Source organism: Adiantum capillus-veneris, chromosome 12 (genome assembly GCF_014529385.1).
Source record: "Adiantum capillus-veneris isolate H3 chromosome 12, ASM1452938v2, whole genome shotgun sequence".
NCBI classification, from domain to species: domain Eukaryota; kingdom Viridiplantae; phylum Streptophyta; class Polypodiopsida; order Polypodiales; family Pteridaceae; genus Adiantum; species Adiantum capillus-veneris.
Window position 1 is genome coordinate 159,982,312 of NC_140942.1, and position 27,650 is coordinate 160,009,961.

A 27,650-nucleotide genomic window follows, 5' to 3' on the forward strand; every position below is an offset into this window, starting at 1 on the left:
CCCTTATCTTTGATCTTGAAGATATAGATGATCTTCATGGCCGTTAATTATCTTGGTTTAGCATGAGAAGTCCATGTTTCTATCTTCCCAACAATAGACTCCGATCCTAGGATTATCCGTACTAAGCCGTTTCAAAGGCTTCAAATCTACTTGAACGTATCCCTCGAATTCTAAATTTGGTGGTCCTTCTTTTGCTGACATGTCCGGGATTATGGTGTTTACTTCTAACCCCCATTTGTCTATCACGTCAGGGTTTTCGACTGGTAACTATTGAGTTCCGTTTTCATCCATGTACATTTTTCCTTGTTTGTTTACCCTAACCTCTTCTTCAACCTCAATACCATGGTCATCAATACGAATAGCATACTCCTTGTTAGGGTCCAAGTAAACCTGGGCTCCATGACGGTTAGTCTTGTAAAAAGATAGTATATGCTTATAGCGCACTGTCCTTCTGGTTTTCGAGTGAGTCGAGTAAGAAGACATTTCAGATGTTGAATCTAAAAAAGTGTATGATACTTCTTCAGGAATTGTGTGCAATGAATTGCCTTGATTAACGCTTTCTTTGGTAGATACTCTATTGGAGGTTTCTCCGAGTATGCTCTGATTTCCTAGTACCCGACCAGATCTAAGGTTCATAGACTTATGAAGCCCTGGATAGAGTACTCACCTTTGGATTGACTTGTCGTCAATTTCCACCTGATTCAATTGCAACTTTCTGTCAAGCCACTAATTCCTTGTCTGCAACCTGATTCCTGTACAAATTTGATCAAGTTAGCTATTCTTTTATAAGGACAGTAGAGTTTTTTCTATTCTCGTGATTGATATCTGTGTATCACTTTCTTTCAACAAATACTACCTGTTGTACCAAAAGGTAGTCGTACAGACATTGTAAATGCTTTGTCGTGTCATTCTCACATATGGAAATATACGAAGATACAGAGGCTTACTAGAAATATGTGTATACTTGATTGCGGTTCAAATCCACTTCAACAATGTTTTTTGCATTGTATGTTGCAATGTCAATACTGAAAACACTCAAGCGGAGTGTTACTACACTCCAAACATTGTATTCAAGGAAGTATTACAACTAGTGAACTCATAACAATAAGTTCAAATTGACAGTGTGGCTCTCACTTAAAGTCAGACACACTTGATGTTAAATTTTATTAATATCTCTTAGATCAAAGTATTGCACACAGATGGATCCTCGACGCAGTATCTCCTATGTAGTGGGTCACATCACTGAATTCATTCGAGGTATTTATCTTCTTTTTTAAATTAGTTTATTAACTTGACCTATTATTTTCTTGAGAAGATTGGCTTATACATTGACTTACTCTGTTGAAGATCCACCACAATGGAGGGGAAGAGTTCCTGCTATGTTTTTGGTGATCTTATTTGATACAACTCATATTATATTGTAAGAGTTTTTATATATGGTATATTGGTAGTTTTAAGCTTAGGTAGAGATATGTCTATGGAAGTTCTTGGATACTACCATGTTGCCTTTTCTTCGGACCACGAGCATCGTCAAATTCAAGTTAATATTTGGTTTGTGAGTGATGAGAGGCTAGTCAATGCACGACAGTGGGGGTTGCTGGAGACTGCACTACACCATATCGATTGAGGATATTTACTCAATTTGAAATACCACCCTGTATTTTGCAAAATGTATACAGCATAGGTCCTTGGACTTATAGAATTCCTAATGTGGTCTCTCAAAGGCTACACTTTGAATAATTGTTTTGTATCGTCTCTACTACATTCAAAATATTCAAATAATCTTTGTGAAGTTGTGAATATGAAAGTCTTTTGAATTGCTTTCATTCCTCTCTCTCTCTCTCTCTCTCTCTCTCTCTCTCTCTCTCTCATCCTTCACTAAAACAAAAGAAAGAAGGACATGATTCTCTACGGCATGATGGTTAAAGTCTTCTTTATTCTATTTCATCTTTGTTCCTCTTAAACTTCTAAATCTGTGCTATTAGAGCAGATAAAAAATGGCACGATACATCATGGTTTTGTACATCCTCAATGTTATACCTACTTATATTAGAAGTATGTAAATTTAAAATCTTATCTTTGACACTTACTTTTACTATGAATGAGAACTTTGTGGCCTTTATCTTGTATGTTTACACGTGTTACATTTATCTAGATCCTCCATTGTGGAGGGGTCCTGCACATGCTGAGGATATTGTTCGTATTATCGAGGATTTTGAGATCCTTCGGTGCGTATAGCTTGAACTTGAATCCATATGACGTTAAATGTGTTGTTACTTTTTATGTCTGAATGGTTGGTTGTTATCTTCATTGCAGGCTTCAATATTATTGCAGACATTCTATCTTGGCATTATATGAAGCACAATATTTTAGAAGTATTATAGGTTATTCTCACATAGAGTTTGATATAGATGATATGCGAATCACTGTACGAGAGTTAGGTATGCAACGGCCTCTCAATTGCAACTTTTCATACGGTCCCTATAGAGTGAATGAATGGATGTTCAGAATCTATTCTTTGGGTGAATCACCTCGACGCCTTGGTCGCAATGTTCAACGTGTCAGACCTTGGATCTTGAGAGTTCCAAGTAGAGTGTGTCGTAAGCTCAACTTCTCTAGATGATCGAACACTTTGATCCATTGTCTATGCATTCTAAGTACCATATCTTTTTAGTTATTGTTGGCTTATTGGAGAGAGAGAGAGAGAGAGAGAGAGAGAGAAATTTGCGAATTGCTAATGTAGGTTAACATGGGTCATGGTGTATTGGCTATTCTCCCAACACATATAAGGATGATTATATATTTGAAAGTTAAGGAAGAGTATATTTGTCAAGGATATGGTACATGGTGTTTGTGGCATCATTGGGTGTATTCATATGCTGATGGGTGGTATGGAAATTGTGGACGCTTAAGCATTTCACTATGCAAAGTGTCACAAATATTGAGTGAAATAAAATTGATGAGAGTCCTACAAGAACTACATATGGTTGATATTTATTATGTCAATGTTTGTGATTGTGATATTCAGTTGCGAAAGATATATCACAATCACAGATCTTACATTTCAAATGAAGAATTTGAAATTTTGAAATTAATTGTGAAGTTTATCAATGGGGTATATTGGAGCAATCCTCAATCGTCCAATTATAGAGTAGAATATGAGTCGTTGTAAACAAAAACATTGAGGTTGTTGTAAAGACTTTGACCTAATGAACCTCTTGACACTTTTTGGCATGACAATTATTAATTGAAGTGTTCGTATTGGGCTTATACTTTTTTAAAGTGTTTAAGTGGCCATCTCTCTCTCTCTCTCTCTCTCTCTCTCTCTCATTTTAAGCTTTGAGTACTAATGTTGTCTTCTTTTCTTGCAGCCAATTAAATGGCCCACGAAATTGTGAATATTTTTTCAAGTGTAAAAAATCTTATTGTTGATGCCTTTGAAGAAAATTTGTTACCTGTTGAACGAGGATGGCAATGGGCATGGGAAGTGATCGAGAAAAAATACACTATTCAGGGGTCATATGTAGATGAAGAGTTGGACACGATTTACATCAAGTTGCTTGATCCCTATTTATTTCCCAACATTAGGTTCATGCTCTTAAAGAAAGAGCTTGGGTTGATTCGTCATTATAAGATTTACTTGAGCTAGGTTCAAAACTTAGACTTGAGAGAAGTTTGTAGAGCTCCAGCTCAATATCTTGATCCTGTTGTAAACCTTTTTTTTGAAATATGTCGCTTTAGTCATGTACTTTTATGTTATCTATCTCTCTCCTCTCTCTCTCTCTCTCTCTCTCTCTCTCTCTCTCTCTCTCTCTCTCGCTCTGTGTGTGTGTGTGTGCAAAAGGGGTTAAATGTACCAGGAGAAGTCTAAAGAAACCAAACACTAAAAGTGTCGATCGTGTGTATGTCATGGAGAGATGTATAAACATGCGCACACACACACACACACACACACACATACAAAGTGAGGTGGTAAGAGCGAGCGAGGTCCGCCGGTAGACGGGACGCGCGAGCTAGTTCATGCTGAAGGCCCGGGGAGGGAGGGGGGCATCTCCATCTCATTAGAAGTTGAGACTGAATCTGGCTGCTGACGAGGGTGTGTGGGGTGAGAGGGGCATGCCGTCAGGAAGTTGGCATAGCCTAATTTTTTTTATACCTTGGAATCTTTGAAGAAATGCAATTTTTTAAAGAGGAGCCAGTATGAAGTTATGAACCAATAAACAAATAATCATTAGGGGGTACCAAATCAAAAAATTGATCATTAGTTGCATAAGTAAAAGGGAAGGGTCAGAGATTGAAGGGTACTAGTCCGATTCTATCTCACACACACAGGGCTTGGCATGCTCTCTCTCTCTCTCTCTCTCTCTCTCTCTCTCTCTCTACCTCTGCCACGAGAGGGTTGGGGAGGAAGGTGGGGTATGGATCGGTGAGGTGTGGCCGTGGGTAGATCATTGCTCTCTCTCTCTCTCTCTCTCTCTCTCTCTCTCTCTCTCTCTCTCTCTCTCAACCGAGCAGATTGCTAAATGACACATCAATTTTAGAGGGGATCTATGGCTGAAAATCGTCGTCGCGTGTCGATGAAGATCACAACCGTTGATCTCGAATGTGAACTAGATGTAAACTAAGTGTAAACTTGGGCAAACGTGAACTCGTTGTGAACTATATGTGAACTCTACAAGGTATGTGCACTGCATTTGGGTGGTGTGAACTTAGTGTAAACTCGATGTGAACTATGATTGCGAGCGTACCGAAACGACTTAATATAATGCTATCTTTTTCCTTGCATAGCAAAACATGTGGGTCAGCGTAGTGGTAATACATATATCCTATGATGGGAGGTTCATGAGGTCAATCCCTGCCCAATCCATGTCTTTTCTTCCAAATGGATCGGAAGGTCAACGGTCAACAATGATCTAGGATAAAGGTGTCAAATAGTGTCGAGGTGCCGCGCTCTCTCTCTTTTTTTCTCTCTCTGTGTCACACGGGGGATTTTGAAGGGGGATCTCCTTATGATTTGATTTCTAAAAAAATCACCAAGTAGCGACTAAGTGTCATTGCAGCAGGAATAATTAGCTAATCCGTGCATGTCAGCCAGCAGGTTTTTTCAGGGGGGTAAAGAACTTTGGGTAACACATTCTTGTAATCAGACAAGGACAGGTGCATTCAAGGTGTCAGTGCCAGATCAATTAATGATTTCGTTAGCTAAGCTTTATCAACTAGACCAGTACATCGCCATAAGAGTTCCTGCAGGATTCAGTAGACAACGCTGGTAGGACATTTGTTTCAGTTGCGGTTTAGTGTGCTGAGGTGCATCCACACAGAGGGAACATTAGTCAAGGCTGGTAAGAAGGCGAACCCACTGTATGCTGTCGTCGGTTCCCACCCTATGCCAGGGCAAATGGTGGTCTTTGCCCATTTGTTATCCTTTGCACTGTAGATTATCATTTGAGTGCTCTTCAATTGAATAAAGAAGACCCCAAATATAGCTTGGCAGCTCATGATATTATAAGCCTGAAAGCCCCGTAATACTGCAGGTGGTGCATAGCTGATCTGTACCCAATTTTCTTTCGGCCCTTCAAGTGTCCAGAGGCTGATGGCAGGCTTCTTTGCTGGACTTATGCATGTCGCCATTGCAAATAACTGATCATTGGACTTCATTAGATACAAGCTGCAGCACTCCATGGGAAATTTAATGCGACGGTTTAAACGACGGAGAGTGCTCACAGAGAAGGATAATACTTCATGAGGAACCTCAAGATTGCTAGATTCAGGTGACATCGTGAAATAGCAAGTGTCCTGTAAGATCACAACGCTGAAACCCATCGTGTACTTCACCTGATTACTAGTCAAACATTTCCATCCTTTGCAAAGGGAGTTGATCTGCACCTTCCCTCTTCCTTGGTGACGTATTAAAACCACTGCTTCACTGGACATTGCAGAAAGTAACATTGAAAAGCCCTCAGCTGAAGTAGGTGGTCCTGGCAGTTTTACTTCTCCTTCTCCTCTAAGGACATTCCTTATCAAAATCTCTAGCTTTTGGTCTTTGATTGTCCTCACAATGCACATGAATTGGTGGTTGGAACATACACACTCCACCTGTTCAGGAATCTTACGTAAATGCAAGGATCTAATGCATACCCATTTCTGAGCTGATGCTTGGTAGGCCCAAGCCTTTGTCAGATTGAATCCTCGATGGTACAAGAAGTACCAAGGTTCGAATGTACTGTACACTTTATCCAACACTGCAGTGCCCAAGTGTTCCTTGACTTTTTTTGAGACAAGCTGAAGCTTTACTGCATGTGCAATGATAGGAATTGCCATGAAATAGATTCTGAGTTGCAACTCCTCTGGTAGACGATTGAGAAGTGGATCATCATCATTTGAGTTTGAGTGTTCAACCTGTTTAACCAAGAAACAGGTGTTTTAACCAAGAAACAGCTGTGCATTCTGTCTCGAAAGAAGAGGCTTGCCTCCATGATACACATAAATAGCTGAAACATGACCTCAAAGAAACCTGTCTAACAAAGCTACTCCGTCAGTCAACCGACGTATAGCTCAGCAAGTGCCACACACACATTAATATTAGCTTCCCAATTTCCAACACCTCTGATAAATTACGTCGGGTGCAAATAGTGACGATCATCCTGGGAACCCTTGGCCAAGGATGTGCATACTGTTAAGTTATCAACCCATAATGTTGCCATGGAGGCTGTCAATGCCAGTTCTTCTCCCTCCATCTCTGGTAATTTCTGCATTTGGCGGCCTGCGCTTTACTGCAGCTGTCATCAAATCTGAAGAAGCTGGTGCCTCCAAAATCAAGCGAAGCAGATGCTGCTGGCTTGAGATCTACGGCTACGGTTAGAGCTACTTGCAACTGCGACACGCTTTTCCTGTGCTAATATATACTCCGCTGGCAAGCTTTCAACACTTTAAACCAACTTCATGACTACAGCTTTACCCTGGCCAACAAGAACATGGAGATCGAACCTACTGTTGTGAATGGCAGTAATAGTGCCATTTGTTTAATCTGAACTTGCATTCCTCAAACTCATAGCCAGGCTGGACATGGGCACAAACTGACAAAAGGAGTCTACGACAATGTGCCATGCTTGCGAACTGCAGTGACCGGACTTTGACAAACAGAAAACCTTTTTGCTCATTGTCAAGATACTCTGTAAATAACAAAATGCGGTTTTGACCGGTGCTTATACAAATCGACGGGACTTACTTTGTCAGGCAGAAAACCTCCTTGCCCACTGTCAGGATGCTCTGTAACTAAGCAACTGCAGGCCGCACTCCGCTGCACATCCATTTCACCTCCATTCTGCTCTTAGAACAAAAGAATCAATTTTCAGAGGTTCTGCCAGTATGATTTTCTTTGATGCCAACATCTCGGTATCAACTCAAACCTTGTAATTCATATAACGCAGAGCAATGTGCAGTAATTTAATGGATCCCATGGCCAGCTATTTCTACCTTCAGGCATTCAGAATCTTTCGGACATTTGACCGCAGACATGATTGGGTTTTGCTGACTGATGTGGACCACAGTTTTCGTCTGTGTATTTAGAACTGAAGTACTCAAACCTTTTAGAAGATGACTGGCTGAAGAACTTGTAAAGTCTGTGCTAATGGCTTTGCCAGCTTCTGGGAGGAACACTTGATAATGACTTTCGGTTGCGTTCTGCTTGAGAGATGAATCTGGAATATCAAGTCTACCACAACCAAATGCCTTCTGCTCCTCTGTTGCACAGGCCTTCTGCCCTTGGTAGTTATGTTCCTTAATCTTCTCTGGTTCAGTACCGTCATTCTGCTTACCAAGTTCATCCAGTGGGGCATGAATCTCGTCCTCTCCTTTCTTTAAAGCATCTTGTCTGGTAATTCTCAGTTTCTCTTGTGCGAGAGCTTTGTCGGATGTGATCTCCTGCAGTTTGCTTCTCTCGACAGTGTGATTTTGAGCAATGGCTTTGCCTGATGTGATCTCCTGCAGCTTGCTTCTCTCCACAGTGTAATATTGAGCAACGGCTTCATCCTCTTTCGGAGAATCTGCATCAAGTTCATGCAGTGGGGCATCTCCTCCTTTCTTCAAAGCATTTTGTTTGGAGATTCTCAGTTTCTCTTCTCCGAGAGCTTTGTTGGATGTGATCTCCTGCAGCTTGCTTCTCTTGACAGTGTGATATTGAGCAATGGCTTCGCCTGATGTGACCTCCTGCAGCTTGCTTCTCTCCACATTGTAATATTTAGCAAGGACTTCATCCTCTGTCGGAGAATCTGCATCAAGTTCATGCAGTGGGGCATCTCCTCCTTTCTTCAAAGCATCTTGTTTGGAGATACTCAGTTTCCCTTGTGCGAGAGCTTTGTTGGATGTGATCTCCTGCAGCTTGCTTCTCTCGACAGTGTGATATTCAGCAATGGCTTCACCTGATGTGACCTCCTGCAGCTTGCTTCTCTCCACAGTGTAATATTGGGCAAGGACTTCATCCTCTGTTGGAGAATCTGCATCAAGTTCATGCAGTGGGGCATCTCCTCCTTTCTTCAAAGAATCTTGTAAGGAGATTCTCAATTTCTCTTGTGCGAGAGCTTTGTTGGATGTGATCTCCTGCAGCTTGCTTCTCTCGACAGTGTGATATTGAGCAATGGCTTCGCCTGATGTGACCTCCTGCAGCTTGCTTCTCTTTTCATCCTCTGTCGGAGAATCTCCGTCTGTCGATTCTGCCACTCCCATTTTGTCTTGATCTGTGTTCGCTTCGACAGTACTTACCGCCAATGATGAAGCTTCAACATCTATCACAGCCATTCCGCTCGTTTTGCACCCCATTCACAAGGAGCTTTTGACGTTTTGATAGGGTAGCGGAGCCAGATTAGAGGCGCCCAAATTGGGACCTGAGTCAAAGCCTAAAAATGAGCCAGAATGAAAATTTATCACCACAGGCATGCAGTCCATGTGTTTCTCTACACGTGGGACTAACCTGGTGTTGTGGCAAAGCCATATAGGGGGCCAAATTACTGGTTTTTGGTAATCCTTTGTTAAAAAAAAGGGTCGAGTGAAGGGATGGACCCTACCCCCTCGGGTTCACCTTGCGTGGACGAGAGCTGACTTTGTACGGGACCAATTAAAACGCGATAGTGAATCGGAGCAGGGATGCCACCTCACCCAAGGAGGAGGACTATGTATTCATAGTGAATCATTCGAGTGCCAGTGTACGTAGCAAGCTTCCAGTTCCATCTCACTGCAATTGTTGCTTACTATCCTACGTGTGCTCCTCATTATTGTCTTGCGTCGCCTTCAACCTCTAGCTATAGTGTTCTTCCACGAATTGCTATGCTCTACTCTCACTGCAAGGTTGCGCATTTCAGCCCCCCTTGCTGCTCTCAAAAGGTTGCGCATCAGCCCTCCTTAGAGTACTATCAAGCTGAAGGTTTCCATTATTCTTCAATCCCCCTTGCTGCTCTCAGAAGGTTGCACATCATCCCCCCTCAGAGTACTATCAAGCTGAAGGTTTCCATCGCTTCTTCTTCAATCAACACCCTCACGCATATTCATGGCTATGGCGGCCTCCGCTCTACATTCTACCTTCACCTCTCAATCCTTGTAGTGTCGATGTAAGTATTGTGACAAATGTGCCTTTCTTTTCTGTGTATGGGCAGGTGCTTTAATGAGCATGGATGTGTACGTTGAATTTGGCTTTATTCCTTTCTTTGTAGTTAGCTTCTTTGCAAGTTGTTCTTTCTTGCAAGCTTCCTTTATTCTTTCTTGGGAGAGAGAAGGAGAAAGGAGAAGGAGCACAAGAACTTCATAACATTTTTCTTGGTAATGGTAGATGGTACAACCTGTAACCTTTGCTTTCAGCACTATAACAAAAAAAAACATTTGATACCCTTATTGTCCAATTTTTTGCAATGCGCTTCTTTGAGCTGTAATAAAAGCCTGTTCAACTGCATGCTGCCTAGTCTTGTTTTTTCTAGAAAGTGACTCTTGCACATCAATGACATGTTGTTGTCAACCATGGAAAATGCATGCACCTATGTGAAAACTACCCAAAATGACTAGCTATACATCTTTCTACATACATGGTTAGAGGAACTATTCTATCATACTGAACTTATCATTATGTCTATGATGAACTATTTGATGCTATGTATCCATCTATTTGTATAACTGTATATATTAATATATAGATCCCATATCTTATACTTCATAAGTGATATTATTCTCTCTGTCTAAGTGATACTTGAAATTGATATTATATAAGTGATATTATTCTATTTATCTAAGTGATACTTCATAAGTGATATCCTATCTATCTATCAAACAATTTGATAGATAGAATTTGTTGCTATCCACCTTCATACTTCATTACCATTATCGTCTAGAAATCTCATTGTCTATCGATTAACTAGCTCGTCTCTATGCATATATGCATATATATATATATATATATATATATAGAGAGAGAGAGAGAGAGAGAGAGAGAGAGAGAGAGAGAGAGAGAGAGAAAGAATAACTTCATTTCCTCAGACATTGTACGGTCGGCCCTTAAAAAGAGCTGATTTAATTTTAATACAAATTGTGCCACTGGTTCCAACTGTTGTTGCTTCAAAGCATGAAGCTATTGCAGCGCTGTCTGTGTGATATTCTGATGGGCGAAATTTTGAATCAGCAAAGACTTAAGCATCGGCCAATCACCTTTAACGTCCATCGCCTTGGGGTCATCGACCCAATTGTAGTAGCCAGCAACATTATCGAAGTGGTCCAGCCAGGTCAAAACATCTTCTGTTGGTAATCTCGAGAAGTGTTTTGGCCGAATCTTGTTGTCAGGTCTGTGTATGTGGGACGTTGTAGAAGAGAGAAAATTCAGCAAGGTCTGGTTAGTGTGATTCACCTGGACCATCATATTTGACATATCCTAGAACATGTGTTCCATCTGCACTTGTGAAGTGGTGAACTTAGGATGCATCGAAGCATCCTCATAGATAGGAGAGGCAGGAGTTTGACGAGGTGAGAGTGGGTGGCTCATAATTGGAGGAGTATGGCTACGCTACGGCTAGGAGCAAGTAGGAGGTGCCCGCCGTCTCCACCAATGTGGAATACAGTACAAGACACTAAGAGAGATCCCAAATCCCTTGCCTGTATTGCAGGTTCTCTTCGCTTTATAATCAGACTGGGTTTCCCTCAAGAAGACCTTGCCCCACGGGCTTACATCAAGAAGACTCACTCGCCAAGAAAACCCCTAGACCCACTACTCCACAATATATATATATATATATATATATATATATATATATATATATATATATATATATATATATATATATATATATAATCGTGCTTAATAATCGATTGTATTAAATCTTAGTAAGTGTTTATTATGCTTTACCTATCTATCATGCCGTTTTCAATTTCAAAAATGTCGTTGAGCGCAAGGGGACAAGCAGAAATTCCGCCCCAAAATATTCCGTCCCGAAATATAGAAAAAGAGTCTAAGATCCCAAAAGAATGGCCTAATTTTTTTTAAATTTCCTCTTTACAAAATCAAAAATAGTAACTTTGTACAAAACGATTATTCTGAACACTCCAGCTAACACTAACATTATAAACTAGGAATCTATTACAGGGTATTTGGCGCTCAAAATATATGCAGAATGACCAAGTTGGGGTGACTGCTCGACCAAAGAGCTTGGAGGTGAGGTGCCATTACTGCGCCCTGATCACTTACAGCCTTGCAAAAGTTGCAGGACCGGACTCCGCTGGCAAGAGTGAGAAAATTGAGACCAACACCCCGTGTGTGTGTGTGTGGGGTGTCCTTTTTGAGCAGCGCTGGTAAATTAAGAGCAGCGAGCGAGATTCAGCAGATGCATTCTCTCCCTCTCTCTCTCTCTCATGAGACTGTTGCACGTCTCTCTCTCTCTCTCTCTCTCTCTCTCTCTCTCTCTCTCTCTCTCTCTCTCTCTCTCTCTCTCTCTCTCTCTCTCTCTCTCTCTCTCTCTCTGATCTCTTGCGGTCACCACCTTGCTCTCAACCCCATGCTCACAGCGCAGCTCTCCAGCTTCCAGGCGAGCCCCTTGCGCGGCAGCTCATAGCTTCCAGGCCAGCCCCTTGCGCAGCTGCTCTCCAGCTTCCACGCCAGCCCCTTGCACGGCAGCTCACAGCTTCCAGGCCATCCCCTTGCGTGGAAGCTCTCCAGCTTCCAAGCCAGCCCCTTCGGCGGCAGCTCTCCAGCTTCCAGGCCAGCCCCTTGGCTCTCCATCTAATAGGTAACACCATCGACCCCATGTCGTCGGCCTGTTGTGGACGCGTCGGAGGACATTTTACTATTGTGGGCTCTTGGAAGGCCCCGTCTCACCTTGCCAAACGCCTTCATCTACCAGACTTCTCAATCACTTCGTTTTGATGCTTGCGGCCACACTCTCACCATTTGGCAAGCTCCCTCTGCTTTCGTACGTTTGTGCTTGTGCTGCTTTTCACTTAGAAGTTACTCGCTGATTTCTTGGAAGTCCTCATGCTTCATATCGATAAACTGAATGTCAAGGTTGACTAGTTATTGTGCACAACAACACACAAAGACTCGTGGAGAGATTGGCCAAAAATTTGTTATGGAGGGTACAAATAAAATGGGGGGAGTTGAATGGTATGTTTTTAATTAACTATGGTGTGCTTTTTACAACAATAAAAAAGTGTCTTAGCACTAAATTTTGACATGAATCCGTGATTTTTTTTTGCAGCTTTGAAGAAGGCAATGCCGATGCTACCAATGTGATAGCTTGGGACATTGCTTCGGTGGCCGATTTCATCGCAAAGTTTTGTGGCACCACTCAATACATAGAGCCTATCATGTCTAGTATGCTTAATGGTAAACTTTTTCTAATATGACCATTGAAGGTTGGTCAGAGATTGGTGTTAAGTCTATTGTCCATAGACATGCTCTTGTAGGTTGGTGCAAACGTGTGTTAGAGGGTAGCAATCTTGATTTTTCAAAGAATCACACTTTAACGAATTTGCTTCCCTCTAACAATCTATCTATCAATTCATTAAGTAAATCTCATGATGACTTTTTCCAACCTATAGAAAGCCCACTAGATCTACATCAACCTAATGGGGCCACATCAAACAATGCATCCCCTTTGTCCGATGCATATCCTATCACCTACGATAGGGTGTTTCATCCTAGTAAGGTGAGAGGAATGTATGCGACCGTCGGTAAGACGTTTTTAGAAAAGCACTATAGTGCGGCATGGGTGTCTTTCAATAGAAACTTTAGGACAATTCAAAAATGGTTTGACAAAGGGTTTTGTGGCCAAGAAAAAACGGATTTCTCCTCCGTTAATCTTCGAAACCGTCGAGAGAAGTCGAACGAAATTCTTGATTTTATTAATCAAAATATGGGAGAGATAGAGGATCTACAATTTGGAAAGGAAATACCACCAATGAAGTGGAAAGTGGAGGATATCTACACAAAGGTTTTAGAACATCGAAACTATATACGAAAATGTGGCAAGTTGGTGGTTGATGCAAAAAGGCGACGATACTATGCGCATGACTTGGCAAAAAAAAGTGAGTCATGATTATTATAATTTTCAAGCGGTTTTTTTTAAATTTATAGCTTTATCTCTTGGTTTTTTTTTCTAATCTTTTTCTCTATTTACTCACCTTTCATTATAGAGTACAACATTAATGGATTTACCCATGACAATGCCTAAGTCATCGCATAATACTTATACAACAAATGGATCCACACCATTGCTCAAGGATGAGGCTCCTCAACGACTATGTTATACAAGCCTTTTGCAAGGTGTTGTTAATATTGAGGATGAACATGAGGTATTTTCCTTTAAAATTAAAAATTTATGCTTTATGAGATAGAGATTCTTTTCACAAAGCTATTGATAATTTCTATTTAGGATGCCTGGTTGGGTGACATACATGATGGCTATGAAGTTTTTCGCTCTCCTATTGATAAATCCACTTTCAAGGATAGCCACCACGATCATAACGTTAAAGTTAACGAGGTTTGCCTCCACAATTTTTTTATAATAAGTGCAAGTTTTTTTTTGTTATAAGTTTATACCATCTCCCATTTATACACTCATAACTTGTCCTTTTATGTAAATAGCAAATATCTACAATCAACCTCTCAAGTGTCTCTGAACATTTTGTGAACAAAGGTTCCATGGAAAGTTACACTACCCATGAAGGTCATGCTGTTGGGTGCAATGATTTTACTAGTGTAAGTTTAATTAATGGTCATTCTCAACATAGTTCGCATTTTAATTTTATTTTGGTGTGGACCTAGTTTCTAGATGCTTGTAAGTCTTTCATCTCTTAGTCTAACAATTTTGAAATGTATGCTTTTTCAATATCTTTTATATATAAACTATCGACTTGAATAATCTAAGAAAACCTTTTATAGAAGATCTCTTGACACATTTCTCATGTGTACAAACTCAAGTGAGTTAGTATTTTCTTACCAACTCTAAATCTAACACTTTCTCTACTCACTTTATTAGGATCTTTATATGTCTCTCCCACATAACTTAGAGAAGCAAGCTAAGCATCACTCTACCTTGGATGGCTACCTTTTTCAAATGGTTCATTCTGAAGCTAGCAATAACATAAGCATGAAAAAGAGCTCATGTAAAGCCACAAGCAGTTCACACGATGAATTTGTAGGCCAAAAAGTTAGTATTCAACTCTCTCTCTCTCTCTCTCTCTCTCTCTCTCTCTCTTTGACACACACACACACACACACACACACAAATCTAAGTATATGTAGCACATGGTTATATATAAACTAAAGAATATTTGAATTGAGTTTATTACTTGCATGCACTTTAAGTGAATGGTTAGGTTTTGAATCTTTTATTTTTTGTTTGATTAAGGTGGTGATTGGCACCCTACTAAGCAATGATCAAATGGAGGAGATGGCAATGAGCGCTATGAATGTGGATGACGTTGACGATATGTATGGTCGATTGTGGCCAACAATCAAAGATCTCAAAACGATACACAAGGCGCACTTTCGACTGTGCACAAGAAAAATAAAGCCGGAAGATCTTCTGAAATGTTATGTAGATTGGGTTATTAGCAACAAAATGCCTAAATGAAGGCTTTCTTATCGCTCCAGCATTTGAGCTCAACTCTGGTAGAGAAATACTGAAAGTTTTGCAACATTGAATCCCTAAAATGTTTATGGAATTTTCACTTAAGACCCCTTTTTCAATCATTGAATCTCTAAAATTTTTATGGCATTTTCACTTAAGACCCCTTTTTCAATCACTGAATCTCTAAAGTTTTTATGGTATTTTCACTTAAGATCTTTTTTCTCAATCATTACGTTAGGTGTCTGCTGCATTCTGCATGAAGTGTGTCTTAATTTGAAGAGTCTTTTAAAATCTATATTTTTAGTTTTCTAACCAATTGAAACAATGTATACTACTATAAAAGGGGGAGGGATGCCCCCCCCCCCCCCCCCCCCCCCCCCCCACAACACATGGCGAGCACTCCTTCATCCGGGAGTGTTTCATGCACCTCCGAGCACACAGTTGAGAGAGAGAGAGAGAGAGAGAGAGAGAGAGAGAGAGAGAGGCGCCCGCCAGCCGTACTAGTCATAACTTAAAAGGATGGATAACGATCTTTAACTTGTTTATTGAGTAGGTGTATTCTCAAGTACATGTAAGCAAACGATGTGGATAATGAATAACTACTAATGATAGATACCCGAAAGTCATGTTATTCAGCTACTTTACTTAGATTACTTGAGTATGTGTATTCTCAAGTACATGTAAGTACACGGTATAAATTATGATTCATTTTTAATGAAAGATATCTCAAAGTGATATTCCATTTCTTTAGTGGAATTACTCAACAAAGGGATGGAAACACTTTTTTTTTTTAATGTAATGGTAGTAGATATTGTTTAAACAATAGTACTAATATATTAGTTAAGTAGGTGTTAAAACTCAATGCCAAATAAATTTATACATGAAATATCCATAGGACTATATTCTTAATTTGTAAAAATTTCTAAATGGAACTTTTTCTCATGTGAAAATCTCTTATCCACATTTTTTCCATCTTGAAAAAGTAAGATTTCCACATGTGAAATCCTTTTATCCACATTTTTTCCATCTTGGAAAAGTCAGATTTCCAAAAGGTGAACTTTTCCATGTTGTTTCCTTTCTTGAAAATGTGTCATTTTTACATGTAAATAATAATCCTACCAAGAAAAATGTGTCATTTCTAAATGGTGAAAATTCCCATTAGATTTTTACATTAGAGAAAACACACTCAACTTTTTCAACATGGAATTTATGAAACCATTTTTTTTTTTGATTGGAAAATAGAAACTGCTATGCTTTTCCATTTCTATATTGAAATAATGGTAGGAAAAGAGTCTCCTTTCCCTTGTGGGAATTTGTTATGATGTTCTTGTGGATCTATGCGCAGATGATCAACGTCCAGAGGCGAGCACATATTATTTGTCAGCAAGTTAGGTTGGTACCCTCCTATTCCATGCAGATTGCAGTTCACAACATTGTGCTTTATCAGACATGCAGCAGACCCGTCTGATGGCTCCAAGTCCTCTCATCTCTTTGGCAGCAAGCAAGATGAACGGGCGTGCTCTGGGTTCTGGTGGGGCTTGGCTAGCATTGCATGTGCCTGTTGTGAGTGTGTCTTGCCTTTCATCAGCCTCCTCATCTGCTCGAGCCATGGCTACCCTGGCCAACTGCGCTGCAGCCTCTCATCTGGTTGCCGAAGAGGTGAGACGTTTCTTCTTTGCATGCACTTGTAATTGCTCTAGGCCACATTCGGCGCTCTGATGTTTTTTGCATTGGCAGAAATTGGCGAGCTTATTTGCAGAGTTGAACTTTCTGGGACTACATCTATTGGTTCTTGAGGGAAAAGAAATCAGCCGTAAGGGCATGGATCTCATGTTGAGAGAGGTTCAACAAAGCTGGCTTAAGCTCCTCTTCGACTCCAAGCAAGGCCCCATTTTGGTTGTCACTATTAGAGAGTCGATATGGTGAGCATGTACTCGTCTTCTTGTAGGTATCCAATACCTGTGGGTGAGGAAGATGATGAAGATGAATGCGGCTCAGATGATTCTGAAACCTTTGCATTTTAGCATGCGGTCTCGATGCACGAGGTTGAACCAAACCAGAAAAGGCCTCAGCTAAGAACAGAGTAGCAAATGAGGAAGAAGAAGAAATGGAAAGGGTCAGTTTGTGCAGGCCAAGCGATAATTACTCTCTAAATCCAATCAGGTTGTGTGATTACTCAAGATGAGGATGATGGAGCTAGAGCATAGAGTAAGTAAGATCTTTAGCTTTGAGAAATCTAATGATTGTTTTCATTTCCCATCCACCTTTTCTCACTATCATTGTATGTGTAACCATTTCAGAGGTTGTCAAATGGAATGGTAGAACACTTGCTAGCATTGACGATGGCTTTCAAACATGGTGAGATTTATTAAATCTCACTCGGCAATCATTAAGACTCTTTCTGTCTGTACTTCAACTTTTGAGTATAACATTGAAGCACGCATAAAAGATTTTTTCTCATAATTGTAATGTTGCTTGCATAAGGAATTTTACCCAAAATTGACAGTCCTTTTGATCTTTGTGATGGGATTATATTTTGAAACTATTACGAGAACCTTTGACCTTGTTTTTTTGTACCTAATTGTGATTGTCGGTTTCAAGCTGTTTCTAAAAGGTAACATAAAGAAGAATGGAAAAAGCTTAAGTTACAAAAATGGATGTATGAAATATGTAGCTTAATGGTGGCTGGAAGAGAAAGGGATGCATCAGATCTGTAACTTAATCTTGGCTGGTACAAAAATGGATTCATCAGATTTGTAACTTAATGCTGGCTGACAGTGTAAAAGATGAAGCCAAAATGTTGAAATTTCGGAGAGCATTACATTAGCGTTGGCTGGCACCATTTTGGCTGGCACCAAAATGGTTGCAACTAAAAGGCAACCTAATGTACGACCAAAAAGGTTAATTGAGGTATTACAGTACATAGTGATGAGACAAAAAGTAAGGTTTGTAATCAGCGGTGCCAAAAGGATTATACACATATCACTTGTGTGGCTTGCTTGAGAGATCTATGCAGTTTCTCCATGCGTTGTTTGCGTGCAAATGCATGAAATGGTAGATCTATGTGTAAAGGATTTAAATATACTCCTTCAAGTGAGCCTTGCTCCCAAAATACTGCTCACATTTTTCTTTCAAAGCGTTGTTGTTGAGCTTCCCAATCCTTTCTTGAGTCTCTTGCTTGAATAGCATCTTGCCTTCATTGCACACGGGCTTATTTTTCTGCCAACATCTGAGCTCTCTTTTTCTCTTTCTCTACCTTTTTATGCTCCTTTGCCTTTGCAATCTCCTTCTTCTTTTGGTTCTTGGCCTTCATAGTTTTTATGTATTGTGTAGAGGTGAGGATTAAACTATTGGTGTAATCCACAAATGCCTCTCAAGGCACTCTTCTAATAGAAGCCTCTGTGACTGGCACTCGTAGTAGATCAATAATTCTAGCCTGCTCAGAATTATGTAGTGTGTGTGGGACAGTGAAAATTTCTAGATTGATGTACTCCTCATTCTGATCTAGTCCTTGCTGTTGCACACATTGTTCTTGTGATGACCTATGGCTGGCAGCTTCTCCATTGCAATGAGCATCCTGCAACTGATCATCTTGTTGACACCTGCCTCGTTGTAATATTTCCATGAAACTCATAGGCTGCAGAAGGGTGCTTTGTTGGGGTGAATCTGGTGCAGTGTTACCATTGAAAAGGTCATCTTCCATTTGATTTGCCATAAATTTCAAAGCGAAGGCGACTTCATTCTCTGTTGCTCCCATCAATGGAGTTGCAGGGACTTGAGAGAGGTTGTCGTCTATGTGATTGGGTGTTTCTTCCACTAAGTTTATATAGTTGCACAGCATGTTGTCGAACTTAATGGCTAATGAATTAAGTGGCCATATCCCAGTAGCTCGAAAGCCTGCCTAGATATTTATTTTCCTCTGTTAAAGATAAATGTAAGACTTTTGATACAATTGCAGCAAGGTCTCTCTTGCTTGCTTGAGCACAGGCTGTTCTTTGCTGCCATATTGTCGTCTCCTTGCGAAAGTTTGCCTTCAAAGACTTGAATACTAAAACATCTAAGGGCTGCAACTTGTGTGAGGTGTGCGCAGGCAATGTAGCGATATCTATGCCATAGTCATGAGCTTTGGCCACAACCTCTAGAGACACGTGACTACCATGTCCATCTAGAATTAGAAGATGTCGATGTTCAAAACCCATATTTTGCATTATAGAATTCTTGAAATGCTCTATCCATGCTTGGAATAATTCCCCTGTCATCCAAGCCTTTTTTTGCATTGCCATGGCTGCCCCTTCTTCACAATCTTCAATGTAGTTGTTGTTGATTCAGCTACCTTTGAATATGTAGTAGGAAGGGTGCGAAGCCAGCTGCATTGACACAACATAACACTGTCATCCACTCTCTTGAGTCGGACGTTAGTCCATACACTGATCTTGTTCCTCTCTTTGCTAGAACCTTCATCCCCTTGTCCCGTGAGCCTTGAAAGCCGGTCTCATCGGCATTCCAAATATTTGTAGCTGGATAGCTGTTTTCTGAATATAGCTTTTGAAGATTGTCGTAAAGAGTCTTCACGATCTTTGGCCTGAACCTTGTAGCTCTTGATTGGTCCAAACTTTCTAAAACACAAAACACAAGCTGTGGATGACGCTTTCAAAACCCGTCCCACCAACTTTTTCCGGGAATGCCGTTGCTGAAAAGTGTATGTCTAGTCTGACAGATTTCTACCACCTTAAGCTTGACATCCACAACCGAAACTCCATATCCTGAGTTGCATTTGAGAAAAATCCATTCTAAGAGTGCCTCTTCTTCTTCTTCTTCAGTTGTGAGCATGGTGGAAGGACCCCTTTTCCTCTTGTGTGTCCGCCCCTCTTCCCAATTTGTCAATGTAGATTTGCTCATCCCAAATTGCATCGAACACTTGTGCAAAGAGAGGCCTTGTTCACGAGCATGGAGTGCTTTGGCCATGTCCTCCTCAGTCCATGAAAGCTTTGGGCGTGATTTTGGTTGCACCTAAGGACGTTCATTTGATTGATTGATGCTTTCTTCTTCAGTAGGAATAGGACTACTGGTTTGTTGAGGAGTTTTTTTTGGAAAAGTAGCTCTTGTTAGAGAAGCAAGAGTAGGCTTCTTCACTGATCTAGTTCCATATCTTTTCTTCTTGTTGCAGTGTGCTATTCGTGACGGAGGCGATAAGGCCATGCATTTGTTTGTCGAAGCATATCTCCCTTTGTTAACTTTACTTGCTCTTGAACTCCTCACCATTGTCTGCATTTAAATTTGAACACTCTTAAGAGAAGTATCAAGCATTTGGCGGAAGACCTTGAAAGAAAACCTAAGGTAAAGAAACTTACTTGTAATTGGAGGTCTAATCTTCGTACTGTTTGAGAAGATTTGCGTATGCCTTAACTGAAAATTTCTTCTTCGGGATGGGTGGTGCAATAGCCTTTGGAGGGCTTGCAACTCGCTTGCGAGGTATGGCTGTTGTAGTAGTTGGCTTTGGTGGTTCAATAGCTGGCTTTGGTATTGTGAATGGAGTCTTTTTTGGGTTCCTGCATAGAATTGAGGAGGCTACGTGCACTCGACCACAACAACATACGCGGCCTCTGTGTCGGTGCACAAGAATAGAAGTACACAAAAGGTCAGCTAGTTGAGGATGCCTTTCCAACAAACATGCCTTACACTCGCATGGAGCCTCTGAAGCCATTAATGTATGCTGATTTCATCCGTCTTCAAAGCATGTATGGACTTTCGAAATGGTTGAACATGGATTGGGACTTGGATGTAAATCTGTTCACTGTAGATTGCAAATGAAAATGAGTTAGATGAGTGGTATAGACAGAAGGTGGGTTGTGTGTTGCAAGAGAATAGTAAACTGATAGAGTGGTTTCTACTTATGTTTATTATACTTGTGCTAATTAACTCAAATCCAAGTGAAGAGCTAGCCAAATGTTGTAGGGAAAGCAGTGGGGCTGAAAGTTCTGACTTTTTGAGTGGGTTAGGAGTAGCACTAGCAAGATGGCAGGGTGAAATTGTTTTGCGCATGAGTTTGAAGTAAAGAATTCATTTTATTTTGCAACGGTTTGCTGTGATCCATTGATGCATTGGTGCAATCTGGACTGTTGGATGCAATACTAGAGTCAGCTTCTTATTGGTTGTCTGTTGTTATATTGTCTGTAACCTCTATTGGGACTGTAAGCATGTGCTAAAAAATGATGAAAACTATTGTCAATTTTGTGATGTGTTTTTGTAAGATCATGCTTTGTTCAGGTCTTGAAAGCGTGGTTAATGATTTCTGAGATTGGTTGTGTGTTTATTTGTGCAGGCTTGGAGCCAAGGGCGGGAATGGTTAGGCGCTAGATTTCGAAGGAAAGAAACGTAGCGTAGAGAGTGAGAAGACCCTTTTTACCAAAAGTAGCCACGTTTTGAATTTGTCCCTAAATTGGTCCAAGTCAACCTATTTAAATATGTAAAGGTGGATCTAAAAATTGCTTCTAAACTAGTACCCGCCTTTTTACTGGATCCTCTACCCTATATAGCAATATTCTAGTCATTTGATCTATTTCCTAGATAGAAATAGCAAGTCCACAATTTATGTAGTATAATTGCTAGCTAGAGCTAGCAAAGTCACAATTTTGTGAGCTTGCAACATAATAAGTTTGTTATTGCTAGACAGAGCTAGCAAATTCATAGTGCCGACCCATTTAATATATAGTAAGTAAATGAAGTTGCTAATTGGAAGTAGCAAATCCTAGTCTCGATGCACTTACTATATAGCAGTTACTCCTTTCCTTATTTTCAATTTAGTAACTAGGCACTATCAAGCACTTACTGTAGGGAGTTATTTAACCAATACTAACTTTTGTGTGTCCTATTAAGCACTTACTATAGGGAGTTCTTTAAACATCCATGTTTGTTTTTTCTTACTATACGAGAAAGTCCTTCCAATTATTTTCCATTGATTCCGTTAAGCAATGTATCTTTTTTTCCCATACTCACAATTTAAGTGGTATTATATTAGCTCAACAAAGAATGTACATTAGGCCACACACCTTACATGTGCCTTGAGGAAACTACAACACCAAACGAGGGTAGAGTAGGTAACTATCGCCAAACCTTTGATTATTTTGAGCCCACAAAACAACGTACCTCGGATACTCCCGGGGAGGAATATACGCATACTTCTATGCATTTTGACATAGAACCATGCTATAAAGCTCTTGCCATCCATCCGATGCTACTAAGCGCCTACTTCCAATCATAGTCATGCCTATCATACCCTATACCATACTCATTACTTTGGTGCTTCCTTGCAAGGTATCATTAAATTGTGCCACCACAGAGTTTTTTATCGGATACTCGTAGGTTTCTAACCTTCCAAGTGTGATTCAAATAGCAATGTCTGATTATTTGTATGGACACCAAAATTGCTAGGTTATGGAGCCTTCTCCCTCCCAAAAAGCAAGTCAATCCTAAGGAAGGAAACTTTCTAGGTCTTTTACAACCATTTGCATATTTTACAAATCACAAGACCCCTTGTGGAAGGAAAATTTTGGAAAAGATCCAAGGGATCTTTGTTGACCCTGCACCAGATTAGTACTTGTCTCTTATGATTAATCAATCAACTCTTAGTCAGTCGGAGTCTTGATAAGTCGGATTTTGGTCAATTAGATGAAACTGTTATAACTGCCAGAAGTTACTATTTAAAGGTCATGCTGGTTCACGCGAGAATGTAATTTTGGCTGAAATGGAAGTTATCTTTGGACCAAGATGGATCAACTGTATAGTCTCTTGCTCTATGATTTATGTTTGTTCTTCAGTCTGCTATGTCAGAATTTGGTGAGTATTGAAATGATGATGAGTTGAATCTATTTGGCTTTATCTAACTCTGTCTTTAGTGTGTGTGACATGTTGTCAACACCTAAGTTCTGTGTGTGTTGAAGAACCCCAACAATCTTTTGAAGCTTCCTCACATCCAGAACAAGTATTTGAGGCAACGCCTTTCATGCGAAGGCTTTTATAGAGCTTGGCCATTTTAATGGCTAGATGTTGTTGGCATAATTTAACCATTTTGCCTCCATCCAATCTGCCCCCCACAATTTTTTGGGTGGAGCAAACCAATCTGCCTTCATACGGTTACCTTATATAAAGGTGTCAAAATTCCATCTAACCCTTTTCTTTCAAAACCTTCAAACCTCTCATCTAAATCAATTGTCAATTTGCCACATGTGATCAGAGCATCATGAAGCAAACGCTTGTTAGTAGATCAAATACATTGTATGTGCTTACATGAGTGAACACTGTAGTTGCCATGAGGAGCATTACTAGATTTGTAATTTTTGTGAGTGGACTAACATGCATTATTTGCTAAGATTTTTTGAACACGCATGAAGAACAAGCACATGAATGAGAGATCAGATGATGCCAAGTCTATCACCGTGGAAGGTTGTGGGTTCTCTACAAAGCTTGGAATGCAACATATTCATCCAATTTTTTTATCTTAACATTTGCCGTCAATGGAGATGTTCATGTTGGAGGGCTTCACTATTTTTAGATACTAATGTGTTTTTTTTTTCTACTTGTCTGGGACGCCCCGCTTCCACAAAGAGCGTGCGCACAAGGGAATCATGCAACATCTATTGTGCACACAACCAATCCATTTGCAGCTTTCTATTGAGATGAAATGTAATGGAAATGGCCTATGAACTTTGGGAATAGTGGAATTAAGAGAATTAGAGTGAGCACGTTTGTTAGATTACTTTGAGAAGATAGGGGGTGAACTTAATTGATGGTAGCAACATAAACATAGTGCTTAATTAACTTGGCATGAACAATACTTTTGCAAGAGAGAGAGAGAGTATTAGAGAACATAACAATAGTTGAGAATCGAATTTATGTCATAATAATCAATATCTAATTCTCCTAAATGATTTTCTCATGTTAAACTGATCATTTACTATGGGGAAGTGCCAGGGGAGAAAAAGCTAGAATATTGGTTAAACTAGCAGACCGGCCACAATAGGCATCCAAAGGAGGGAAAATAGGGATCCAAAGGGGGGGACATCTGTAAAAGAGCAATGTGAAACAATGGGCTTAAAAGACCCTAAGGTTCAGCCCATTAAGACTTCCAAAATGCTAAGGTTCCAAAATTCAAAGGTTGTGTCCAAAGGTCATTGGGGGAATTCGATGCTTTGTGTGTGTCCCAAAAGTCCTTATCAATCCCTACATAGGAGGGGGAGAGCCTTGCAAGTAGGGGATGAGAGAGAAAATCACACACACACACACACACACACACACACACACACACACACATACACACACAAGCTCCCTTTACACAAAGGGAATGAGGGACACATGTCAGCTCCCTAGCCTAGATGCCCACAAGGTGTACCCAATTCCTATTGGATGGTCTTGGAGGTGGACCAATGAGAATTAGGTTAGAGTAAATCTAGTTTAATTAATTAAAAAAACACTTAATAAAAGAACCAATAGGAATTAAGCTCTCTATAAGACTATTGGACAGTCTTCCAAGGGGACCAATGAGCATTCAAGAGCCCAATGGCTTGCTTGATTCCTATTGGCCAGGAGGCAAAGGGGTCCAATGAGAGTTTAATTGAATTAATAGTTACCTAAAGCTCTCACAAAAGGGGAAAGGGGGCCACATGTCAGAAGGCTATCACTTATGCTGCTTAATTACCATTGGCTAAGCCTGGGGAGGTCCAATAGGATGCTAGGAAGAGCAAATAGCAAGAGGGGTTGACCAAGAGAGAGAGGGGGCTCAAAGGCATTATCACCTAGACACTCACACTAGCTCATGTGTGAAGTAAAGAAGACTCTCTCTCCTTCTCAAGCTTTAATGGAAAGCTTATCACCTACTCCAAGCTTATAGCCAAGAGTGTTGTTGTAGGCTCTCAACTTCTCAACAAGCTTGGAGAAGGAGATGGAGCTCTTGCACTTTGCACTTCCCATAATGAGAGTGTGTGTGTATGGGGGAGGGGGGGGGGGGGGGGGGGGGGGGGGGGGGGGGGTATACCCCCTCTCATGCTTCGTCCACCTCTCTCTCTCTCTCTCTCTCTCTCTCTCTCTCTCTCTCTCGCGCGCGCGTATTATTAGGACATGTGTCCTCTTTTTCCTCTTTGAGAGAAAGAACTTAATTAATTATTTTTATGCATCTAAATTCTCATTGGACCCCTTTAAAGCCTATCCAATAGGATTCAAGCACATCATGAGGGCCACATGGGGAGGATCTTGACATGTGTCTCTTATGCTTCTTAAGTCATTTGGTTTGAATTGAACACTTCAAGCACCTAGTCAATTAAGCATGGAGATCGTTTATGCCTCTTGAGAGTTTACCTTTGAATTGAACACTTCAAGAACCTTAGTCATTTAAGCATGAGAAGCACCTCAAGCTTGGGAAAGGTTCCCACAAACACTTTAAGCATTTTAGTTAGCAAGCTGACAAGTACCTCATGCTTGGGTAGGACCCACCTCAAGGTCAGCCCTAGCTTGCCTAAGGTACTTTTTAACACTAACTTTTGGAGGTCTTTAATGAAGCTAACCCTAAGGTCTTTTAAGCTCCATTAGATGCACATTGCTCTTTGATAGATACCTCCTTTTGGACCCCTATTGAGATGTAACCATCTCTCCTCTTGGTCCCTTGCTGAGGTAAATCTAGAAGCACTTATTACACATTGCTCTTTGGTAGACTGTCTCCTTTTGGACCCCTACTGAGATGCAACCATTTCTCCTTTTGGTCCCTTGTTGAGATAGGTCTAGAAGTACATATCTATATCCTAACTCTTGTTCCCCTTTTATCTTCCCATATTGAATGATCAGTTTAATATGAGGAAATCATTTGGGTTGGTTAGATATTAGATTTTATGACATGATATCTCAATATGTAGAGTTTTTTTGGGTAGGTATTTGGCAAACGAGAATTTCTCTCGAAACTCCTAAGACCAAAAGAGACTTTCCTTCATTCATACTTTAGAAGTGCTCATATGTTTATAGGATCACCCAAAACATGTGAAGCTATGTCATGTCTTATATAAACATTTTCTTGTAATGTAGTGGTGGTGTGCTTTGATACTTCCCTTGTTTTGTTGAGGAAGTCCTTTTATTTCTTGTAAAACACTTGGGGATTTATTGTTCCTAAATGGGTCTCATATGTTACACTCGTTTATTGGTTTAATGTGTCTCATATGTTACGCTCTATTTGCTTAAAAGTATGGTGGATCAAGTCTACAACATGGCGCGTAGAAATCGGGGCAGATATCGATAAAATAAAGTTAGTTTTAAAACTAAAAAAGTGCTGAAATAGGCTTTGAAAAGATACCGGTTTCGTGATGTTGGTATAAGTACCGGTATACTATGCGTCAGAATAAACTATGAAATGAGCGTCGAAATACGCAATGAAATAACCGTTGAAAATTGTAAAGGATATTCCGACGCTTGTTCCGAAGTGTGTACCAACACGTTTACCGTACTCTGTACCGACGACCAAACCTACAAATTTTTTTTGGGCAGAGAGGCCTGGGAACTGATGCTGCATATACTGCAGCAAAAGAAAACAGTCCTCTCTGCCCAAAGGAAGAGTGCACAAGCAACCGCACTCCACCTACAAGATGACGCTAAAGAGTGCGTGTATGGAAATTAGAAAAATTATAAGAATAACATAACCACAAAATCAAAAGCTTGATCATGGCATAACATCATAAAGATTTTATAACCATAATTAAAACATGAGTCGAAAATTGCAAAACTATAAACATAACATGTTTGCCATACCATGACCATTACCATAACTTGCTTGTCATACCATAACCATAACAACCATACCATCATTGCATAACCATAACCATAACCATAACCATAACCATAACCATAACCATAACTATAATCATAACCATAACCATAACCATAACCACAACCACAACCATAACCATAACCACAACCACAACCACAACCATAATCATAATCATAACCATAACCATAACCATTACCATGACCATCACATGATTGCAATACATGATTGCCATACCATCATAGAAAAACCATAACCTTAAGTTGAGTGCCAAACCTTAACCATAACATCTGTTGCCATATCATAATCATAACCATAAACCATAAACATAAGCACTACAAGACTGTACATATGCAAACAATCACTGAGTGAGAAGACCCTCATGGTAATGCCTCCCAGTCGACGTCCTCTCCCTCCTCGTGCAGCTGGGTCAAAAGGGCCACAAGCCCATGCTTGTACCCATACTTCTCCTCTCGGTGTGTCGAAGGGCGCTTCACGGCAACTTCATGCAAAATTATGGTTTAATCATTAGATAAATCTTCAAATAACATATATATTTTCAATAATTTAAAGCATACATATAATACTTACAAATTCATATTGAAGCATATCGTAGCCTCCACTCCCAAGATGTGACGCTCTAGCAGACTCCAAACTTGCTCTGGCTGCATCTCTCTGCTGCTGAAATCTCTCGGGATTGTCTTGTGTCTCCCGTGCAATCCCCACCCACTCCTCTGTGTCCAACCATGCCG

The 27,650-nt window shown here is 40.3% G+C and overlaps 3 protein-coding genes across 3 annotated transcripts; all 3 read right to left on the reverse strand.

Annotated features, from left to right (window-relative positions):
* Window positions 1-5,171: 5,171 nt before the first annotated feature.
* LOC147446772 (uncharacterized) lies at window positions 5,172-9,432 on the reverse strand. Its single transcript, XM_086525954.1, has 3 exons — window positions 7,477-9,432; window positions 7,229-7,324; window positions 5,172-6,399 (listed from the first exon to the last, which is right to left on the reverse strand). Exons 1-3 carry the CDS (start codon window positions 8,815-8,817, stop codon window positions 5,284-5,286), a joined length of 2,553 nt encoding a protein of 850 aa, XP_086382080.1. The 5' UTR covers window positions 8,818-9,432; the 3' UTR covers window positions 5,172-5,283.
* Window positions 9,433-18,471: 9,039 nt separating this feature from the next.
* Window positions 18,472-20,063, reverse strand: LOC147446773 (uncharacterized). The gene has a single exon (XM_086526298.1). The coding sequence runs from the start codon at window positions 18,937-18,939 to the stop codon at window positions 18,472-18,474; it is 468 nt and encodes a 155-aa protein (XP_086382424.1). The 5' UTR covers window positions 18,940-20,063.
* On the reverse strand, window positions 18,965-19,381 carry LOC147446774 (MFS-type transporter clz9-like). The gene has a single exon (XM_086524743.1). The coding sequence runs from the start codon at window positions 19,379-19,381 to the stop codon at window positions 18,965-18,967; it is 417 nt and encodes a 138-aa protein (XP_086380869.1).
* Window positions 20,064-27,650: the final 7,587 nt, after the last annotated feature.